This window comes from Fukomys damarensis, unplaced genomic scaffold, assembly GCF_012274545.1.
Source record: "Fukomys damarensis isolate Sample0158 unplaced genomic scaffold, DMR_v1.0_HiC HiC_scaffold_17, whole genome shotgun sequence".
In the NCBI taxonomy this organism is placed as follows: domain Eukaryota; kingdom Metazoa; phylum Chordata; class Mammalia; order Rodentia; family Bathyergidae; genus Fukomys; species Fukomys damarensis.
Window position 1 is genome coordinate 48,155,335 of NW_022900929.1, and position 9,278 is coordinate 48,164,612.

The following is a 9,278-nucleotide window of genomic DNA, read 5'->3' on the forward strand; positions in this document are numbered from 1 at the left end:
GAGGTGGGAATGTGGCAGACTCCTTTGTGGGTTGGTCAGTCGGGGGTGAGCTACAGGATCCCAGGCCTGCTCTGTGCTCTGGGCTCTGGTCTCTTCATCCAAGGTATCACTCGTTTCACCCCACCTCTGGTCAGTAGTCACTGTTTACCCCTCACAGGGTAGAAAATGTGTCTTCACTGACAGTTAGTGAGTGTGGTCTTTAAAGATTTGGATTACAAGGTTAAAAGCTGTAACAACCTTTCCTTTTTCTTGCCCTTATGAAAGGCACCATCTAGTTTGATCTTGCATCAGCAAAAGCATAATGTTCACCTTCAGATCTCAGAAAAGGACCAAGAACAGATCTGTACTTCTGACCCCAGTGAGGGGTGTTGGAGGGGTGGCTCACAGTGAAATCATCAAGATAACCTCCTTCTCATAAATGTCCGGGATCACCCCCGCTGACGAAGGGACCATGTGCATGGTATTCTTGCCAAATAGCTGGAACTCATAGTGGACGAGCTGCTCCCAAAAGCCAGTGTTGGGTCGGATGATGGGCCGGCAGGACTTGGCCCATGTGTAGGCATCCAGCAGGGACGTGGTGTGGTACTTCATGAGGTAGGCAAGACACAGGGTAGCTGAGCGGCTCACGCCAGCAGGACGGTGCAGCAGTGTGCGGCTTTCTTTCATCTCCACCAAATGGATGTGGTCGGCAATGGGGTCAAAGAAGTCATAGAGACAAGAGCTGGGTGCGTCAGCCACAGGTACTCGCACGTACTGGATGTTCTCATAGAAGGTGTTCACTACTCCACTGAGACATTGATGACTGTGGTGATCTGGTTGCTGGACAGTAGGAGCTTATTGTTGGCAGCTGCCCTGCTGCTGATATACAGGCTTCTGGTGACCTGGCAGAGGCAGCTGACTGAGGGCTGCTGGGACGGGGTTGGGAAGGCATGCGTGAGTGATGTCATCAGGTCAGTGGATCAGCAGTTGGGGATACCTGAGGCCTATTTCTCTTTTCTAGGCGGTGTCTGTGGAAAGCTCTCCAGGACAGGTGGCAGTCTTCATCAGGCACAAATGAGGAGCCAAAGCTTTGTTCCTCTGCTCAATATGTATCAGCAGCTGACCTCAGTCAAGACAAAATTGAGCTTCTTAGTTTGGCTGTCAAGACTATCTGTGGCCTTTCTCCCGCAGCAGGATGGAGGGGTTCACTGAGGTAGCAACAGCGTGGTGAAGGTCTTTGGGGGAGAGCGATCAATCAGGATGCTTGGGCCATAATCTCCACGGGCCCAGCACTTTGGTTTCCATAGCAGTGGTTTCTTCTCCCAGAGGGAAATAGGCTGTACTGGATCATGCTTCCCAACCTCTCCTGCAGCGTGGAAGATGCGACCACACAGCCATGCAGGCCCTCGGTGAAATGGGACCTAGACTCGTCCACCGATCATGAGGTGCCAGCCAAGGCAACCACGGGTTCCGCTGCCACCTGTGGCTCAGACTTTTGGCGCGACAAATTCAAGCGCAGGCAGGAAATCTCACCTGGCCTCGTTTGAGCAGGTGTAGGGATAGTAGAAGGGAAGAGAGAGTGAAGAAGGTATATGAAGAAGTGGAAAAGGAGGAGAGTAAAGTGGGACAACAATTTGTATGAGGTATTGCCTCCAGTTATTGTCCCTTTTTCTGGGGTTAGCTGAAGGGAGCAAATTTAAAAGCTGTGTCAAGATTGACAGTGCAGTGTGCTATGTCTTAGTTACTGTTATTTTTTTTTTTGTGTGTGTGTGTGTGTGACCAGGGATCGAACTCAGGCCTTTGTGCTTGCAAGTCAGGCAGCGGAACCACTGAGCCAAATTCCCAGCCCATAGTCACTGTTATTTTGTTGCTGAGACAACATGCCTGACTCCCAAAGTTAAAGGAGGAAAGTTTTATCTAGCTCACAGTTTGTAGAGGTTTCAGTCCACAATCTCCTGCCTCCAAGGCAAGGTGGCATGGCAGACAGGTTTTGCAGAAGAGAAGCAGTTCATAGTGAGCAGAAGGTAGCAAAGCAAGCAAGAGAGCAGATAAGTCATTTTCTGTGCCCCATGTTGTATCCAGGGTACTGGGATGGGGGGAGTGCCACGTAAGTGGATTAGGTAATCACCCACCCTTAATCCTAGCATTGCACCATGAATTAATCACACACTGCAGATTCAGCCACCTCTGACCAGCCACCCCATGACTGCATGAGGCTTTGGGGAGACATCCAGACACAGCCCTAACAGGTAGGTAGGGAGAAAAAGTTGTGAGGCTAACATTAGATCTCAATTTTATTTAATGGGCAACTCCTTTTGTAATTTAGTGATTTTCTCATGGGGTCTTTGTGATGTATGTATGATTTTTGTGTTCCTGTGCATGCATATATGTGTGGGGAATCTGATTATCCACTTAAAAGGATATATTTTTAATTTAAAGTTGACCAAATTTTACCTATGGTTTAAACAGTTTCAAAGTAAAATTAGTCTTTAAAAATAAAAATTAGTTTTAATTTACAAATAATAATTACATAGATTTAGGGAACAATTATTTTGAAATATGTGAAATGATTAAGTCAAGCAAATAACATATCTAAACTCTCATATGCTTATAATTTTTTTGTGGTGAGAACATTTAAAATGTACTTTTTTAAAAGCAATTTTGAAATATGCAACTTTATTTTATTTTATTTTTTTGGTACCTTGGATTGAATTCGGGACCTTGCACCTTTGAGGCAGGCGGAGTCACCAATGAGCTAAATCCCCAGCCCTATACAACTTCATTAACTACAGTCACTGTGCTGTGCAATAGACCTTCAAATTTTTTTCTTCCTGTCTAACTGCAATTTTGTTTCTTTTGACCAGCATTTTCCTCAATATTCCTCAACACTCCTCCACAGCCTCCCCAGCTGCTGGTAAGCTTCCATTCTGCTCTCTACTTCTGAGAAATGACTTTTAAAATTCCACACGAAAGTGTGACCACGCAGTATTTGTCTTTTGTCTCACTTATTTTCCTTATCTTCTCTAGGTTCATCCATGTTATTGCAAGTGACAGAATTTTCATCTTTTTAAATCTGAGTAGCATTCCTTTGGATAAATGTTTCACATTTTCTTTATTCGTCCATTCACTGATGGACAACTTAGGTTGATTCCATATTGGCTGTTGTGAAAATGCTATAGTGGATACAGGAGTACAGATAACTCTTCAGTATATTGATTTCTTTTCCACTGGATCACACCTTTTATTGACTGCTTTGCTTTTAGGCTGGAGTTGCTTTAGTGTCTGCTCAGCATTCTCATGGTCACTGCTGTCCCTGCCACTATAAACCAAGGGAAAGCTCATACTCGCTAAAGAGAGATTTCTGGGCCTGAGCACTGGTATGAATGGACACACATAAACTCCCAAAGAGGAGTAATGCCACCTGTAGGTGCCTGGCAGAGTTTTTTTCCTGACCACAAAGTGCTAGGACAATGAACCATGCTCAGAAGAGTGTGATCACAGAGACAGAACAGGGATATTGACAGGTCCAAGGTTTATCTCTCCTTCCAAGGTTGATTAAGGTCCTGATGGTGCTGACTGTTTAACCCAATAGCAGCAGAGACATAGCAGCATTGTGCCCTTGAGGTGGCACCCCTGTTAGAATGGCCAGCCACTTGTGAGAGATTATATTATGATTACTATGTGAAATATTATATTATGGTTATTCTATGAGGGATTATGTTATATTATGATTATATTATATTATTATGATTTTATTAGCCCTACGTACTTTGGAGGAAATAGGCATTCATCCTCATTAGCATTGATACCTGCTATGGATATGAATTATCCTTCTCTGTCTGAAGTTCCTCAGCCAGGACCACCATCTGAGGGCTTGCAAATTGCCCACTATGTCAGACTGCTTCAGACATAGTTGTACCTCAAAACAGAGACAAATTTTATGGAAAAGGAGGTATAGTAATGGGTTCTTCAGTTATATATCAGACATATATCATATATCTTCAGACATATGTCACCCAGAAGCCATCAGCCTAATGGAATATTGTATTGTCCTTTTGAAAGATCAGTAAAGGTGCCATCTTAGAAGCAACACTCTTGAGATTGGAGTGCTGTTCTCAAGGATCTAATAAATACATTGAATCAATAACTAATCCATAGTTTACATAGTTAGAATATGAATCCAGGAATGAAGGGGTAGAGGTAGAATTGACTGTTTTAGTTATCAATCAGAGTGACTTCTTACTTGTGGAATTTATGTATTTCTGTCTCTTCAGCTTCAAATTCTGCCAAATTAGAAGTCCAAGTTCCCAGGAATAAAATGCCTTCCTCAGGAAAGGTGGTAAATGTTCCAGTGAACTGCAAGCTGGGATTATCATCCAGCTATTTTGAGCTCCTCATCTCAGTGGCCCGAAAGCAGTGTTACTATACTGTCTGGAATAGTTGGCCTTGGTTACTATGAGAAGCTAGAGCATCTGCAATGGGAGATGAGTATGACTGGAACTCAGGAGATTGTCTGGGGGCATCCTTTGTATTTTTGTACTCAGTGATAATTATACAGTAAGTGGACACTTGCAACAGTCAAAACCTGACAAATGCAAGGCAACTAGAGGCTCAGTGCCCTAGGGCTGGAGGTCTGGGTTGCCCTGTCAGGTACACAGCACAGACTAACTAAATGGGATGGGACATCGAGATGAGATGAGAGATATCAGTTAGGACTTAGACCCAGTTTTGACAGTAGAGGCTGTAGTTTGAGATGCCATTCTTCTAAATCTTTTCAGGGGACTATGATTACTATTTACTTTGGAGGTTTGGGCTTGCAGCTTTCTTATTAGGAAATTAAGATGGACCTGCTTTGAGGTAATATCCAGAGACTCTAAGAAGGTGCAAATAGATTTGGGTGGCACAGGGAGGGCTGAATAAGGACAATTTTATCCGTGACTTTTATTCAGCTCAATCAGCTTTTCTTCCCATGATCATAAATCCCTGGCCATCATCATCTTTGCTAAAGATCGAAGAATCTCCATGCATGATATCAGTTGACTGGGAAAGACCATCGTATCTTTGCACTAGTCCATGGGAACTTGTGGAGGCTCAGCTTCTCTAGTAACTTTCTGGATGGGCTCTGTGATATGACTCCTAAGTGTAAGGATGCTTACTCCCCATGGAGCAAACCTTGACCAATGGGGGACTGAAGATTGTGTATATGTTATTCCATTGATGGATCAGTATGGTGTTGAGTCCCCATAGTTAGAACACATGAGGCTTGGAAGCTAGCATGTAAACAAAATTAAAATAGTTGTCAATTCTATCCCCTAGAGATAGCCACCACAATTATTTTGATATAATTACTTCAAGATTTTCTTACGCACCCATGAAAATTAAAAAATTAAGATTCTAATGCTGGGAGATTTTTATATTGCTTTTAATGACATTAAATTATATTGAATAAAAAATTAATGAGTTCAAAATATTGAACTGTATTAATTTACCACTTAAAATCTATTCCATGGCTGACATTCCTGCTTTTTTTTTTGTAATTAAAAATGCTGAGATGAAAATCCTTATACATGAATCTTCATGCATGTCTCTGTTATTTCTCAAAGATGAGTTCTTAAAAATAATTCACTTAGTGAGAAGGATTCACCATACCCTCAGAAGCCACAGATATTTTGGCCTCAGGCTCTGGTGGATGTGTCCCTGTCCTACTCTGTTTTGTCCCCTCCAGCCAGTCCTTCTGCTGGCAAGTGTTTGTGCTGAGCAGGCTCTAGGCTTTGGACTTTCTGTTGGTGTGGGCAGAGAATTTCGTGTTGCTCAAGCAGACCTTGTGATGCTCACCTCATCTGCTCCCAGTATCTGTTGAATTGCAATGAGTGAGAAGCAACTCCTCTGCACTCAGATTAAAGCTCCCTGGATGGTAGATCTTCTCTTATCAAGGTGGAGGTAGTGCCTTGTATGGCACTGACCACTTTCTTTACACTATCTCTCTAAACCAGTGATCCTCAATGGATGATTCTTCCCTCAACTGCTGGGGTCATTATCAATGACCTAGAGACCTTTTGGTTGACACACAAGGTGGTGGAAAGAAGGAGATTGCTATTGGCTTCTAGTGGGGTGAAGATTGGAATATTCTAAAGATATCATATTTTGTTTGTAATGCAAAATGTTCTCAGTGATTCTCTTACTAATGATAAATTAGAGTTGGCATAGGGTGGATGATTAAGGTAAGGAAAGAGTTGGAATAATTTCTTGTTTAAGCTGGATCATGTATTTCCAGGGAAACCCTTTCTCTACTTTTTCAGTATTCTCTATCTTAGTCTCTGTGTCCAAGTATTTCCATTTCTGTTTCTCTGCCTTTGTTTCATACATCACATACACACGCGCATGCGCGCACACACACACACACACACACACACACACACACATGTGCTCAAACATATTTTCCAAATCTCACAGTTGCTAGGCCTTGGAATCAGACTTGCTGTGTGTAGAGAGAAAACAACAGAGAGAGGAGACAAATCATACTCAAATCTGGAATCTGGGTATTTTATTGAGCCTACTGAGAGTTCTGTGAACTGGTTGCACATAGCAACCTTCTGGAGTCTCAAGGATGTGGCAGGACCTCAGCAGGATCCAGAGACAGGCTAGAGCAAGTGGTAGAGAGAAGCTGTTCAGATCCAGTTCCAGATTTCCCTTCAGACTGGCCCAGGCTCCAAGGTTAATTCTCCTTCAAGATCTTGTTGATCCATGGCCGGTAGTGGGAGATTCGGGTGAAGACAACAGGGGGCTTTGCATTTCGATTTGCATAGGATGCAATGCCCTGGGCTATCCCAGCACAGAGGAGGGGGCCTCCAGAATCTCCCTGTGAAGGGGAGGTGTGGGGAGAGAGGGAGAGAGAGAGAGAGAGAGAGAGAGAGAGGGAATAAGAGGTGAACTAGAAAGTCCTCCACCCCTGCCCACAGGTCCCAGCTTGGAGTCATCACCAGGTCTAAACTCTGACCCTCAGACCCATGAGCCCTGGCTCCTCATGCAGTTATATATCTAGGTCTGGTGCTGCTCCTTCCTTCCCACCTTTTTCATATCACCCCGTGTGCCCTGTGCTGACTGGATGGTCAGAGAGACTGTCCTGGGCAACAAGAGGATGCCCACACTTTCAGGTTCCTCACACCTATAATTCCAAACCTGTCACTGGCCGACAATCTTCTGGTTCTATCTCTTGCCAGAAGAATTCTGGTCCCTGAACACTGATTTGTGGAGAACCTTGTTACAGGATTACCTTGAATACAGATTTGCTCTTCCTGGGATTGCCCACACACAGCTGGGAGTTGTGGTTAAAGTTTGTGAAGTGTTTGCAGGCTTGGGGATCCATGAGTCTCAGCTTCACCTCTTGGAGGGCATCTGAGGCATGCGCCTCCAAGCCTGTTCTCCCCCAGCCTGCAGCCCGGCACATTCTTCCAGATGGGATGAAGCTGAATCGGGGTGGGAGTGGGAGTGTGCCCACAGCCAGGGTCAGGTTGGCTTTCTCCTCCAACTGTGAAGGGAGCAGGGGACTGTTAGTGCTGGACATGGGCTGGGAGGCAATTGGAGGGAAGGGCAAATTGCTTCCCAGCAGAGCCAAGCCTGAGGAGGAGTGGGGAGGAAGCATCATCCAGAGGTAGACCAGGCAAATTTCAGGGCAACGGGGATCTGAAAGCGAAGCCAAGGAAGATGAACAGAAGAAAGATGTTACCTTGAGTAACATGATGTCGTGGAGAAACGTATAGTTACTGTAGTTTGGATGTGGGAATTGTTTTACAACCTTAAGTTTCTGCCACGAGTCTTCTTTCTCTTTTTTATTATGGACTCCTAGGTTGACTGTTAGAGACCTGTTGTAAGGAAGAAGGAAAGACAAGGAGAAACAGCTATGGCTGGAGATGTCTCCTGAGAGAAAAGAGGCCAGAATCCCTCACTGGAGCATGGAACTCATCCCCCGCTTTTGTGGCTACTTGGCATTTTTTTTTTTTGGTGGAGGAGGAATCAGAGGGGTTCAAGATTTAACCAGGAAAGAGTTTTCTGAGGAACATACACAATTTCCAGGATGAGACCCCTGGGGATTGCTGGAGAATGAGCAGGCCATTAAGGACCCAGGGGACAGGGTTAGTACTTCCTAATTCAGGGATCCCTATATGAGGGCTAGCTACTGGAGCAAGACATAGAAGAAAGCAGTGGAGGTGAGAGAAGCTGTTTTTAGAGGAGGACTTGGGGTGGGCTTCCTTTTCCTCCATAGGAAAGATGAGCCTACAGTGACTGAGGCTCAAAGTGTCTATTTAATGAGATCAATTTATCTAAGTACCAATCTCTCTCCTGAAAGATGACCCAGTACCAGGATCCCTTCTTCAGGGCCTACTGTGAGTGTAGCCCAGGTTGCCAGACTGGTTATTTCTCTCCCATTTAGAGAGAAACAGGCCCTTGTCTTACCTTCCTGCACAGTGAGCTGCTGTCAGCACAAAGTTCCGACGTATCAGGAAACCACCACAGGCCCCCTGGTGTCCCGCAGAAGTGACAATTTCTAGGTAAGCCATATAGGGGCGGGAGTGTGGCTTGCACTCTGTGCCACCGATGACATCCCCTAGAACAGACAGTCCCCGGACCTTCAGAGAGCACAGGCATCAATGCTGTCTCCAGAGAATGCACAGTCTGGTTGAGGTTGACACAGGCTTCCCTTGAATCTCATCTTTGCCCTGAATACTGTTTATCACTCTCTCAGGGTCTCTTGTACCTGCTTTTCCCATGCACAACTTTCCTTCATAAATTCTCATTTCTCCCTCCAAGCAGATAGCCAAGCCTATGTTGAATGCTGTTTGGACATCTTCAACCTTGGATCTCTCCTGCTTCCTCCCTGCCCGAGGCCTAGCCTTTCCTCTATCTCTGTGCAGGACATATTGTCCAGATTCCTGCCCTGCCCTCCCTTAGCCTGTGAGCAGCACTACAGAATGGACAGGTTACAAAGCATTCTATAGCTCTGAAGCTCAGAGGATGAATAGAAAGTGCCCATATACCTGGGACTCTCCCTTTTCCTCCCACAATGTCAGTGACAACTATAATCCTGAAGAGAATGGGAGTGCATATCCCAAGTGCGGTCTTCATTTTGGGACTCTTGAGGAGACATTCTGGGACCTGTTCAAGAGTTAGCTATATTCAGAATAAATACCTTTGTTTTAGGAGCTGATCCTAAGGATTTAGGAAGAAAGGATTTTATACTCACCAGCTTTGGCTCTGGAGCACAGGAGAAGTAGTAGCAGAGGGAAGGAAAGAAGATACAT

The 9,278-nt window shown here is 44.7% G+C and overlaps 1 protein-coding gene and 1 pseudogene across 1 annotated transcript; both read right to left on the minus strand.

The window, feature by feature from the left end:
• Positions 1 to 381: 381 nt before the first annotated feature.
• LOC104864165 lies at positions 382 to 947 on the minus strand (annotated as a pseudogene).
• Positions 948 to 6,523: 5,576 nt separating this feature from the next.
• LOC104864166 (chymase) lies at positions 6,524 to 9,278 on the minus strand. Its single transcript, XM_010626974.2, has 5 exons — positions 9,221 to 9,278; positions 8,434 to 8,584; positions 7,706 to 7,841; positions 7,253 to 7,507; positions 6,524 to 6,838 (listed from the first exon to the last, which is right to left on the minus strand). The coding sequence occupies exons 1-5, from the start codon at positions 9,276 to 9,278 to the stop codon at positions 6,695 to 6,697; spliced, it is 744 nt and encodes a 247-aa protein (XP_010625276.1). The 3' UTR covers positions 6,524 to 6,694.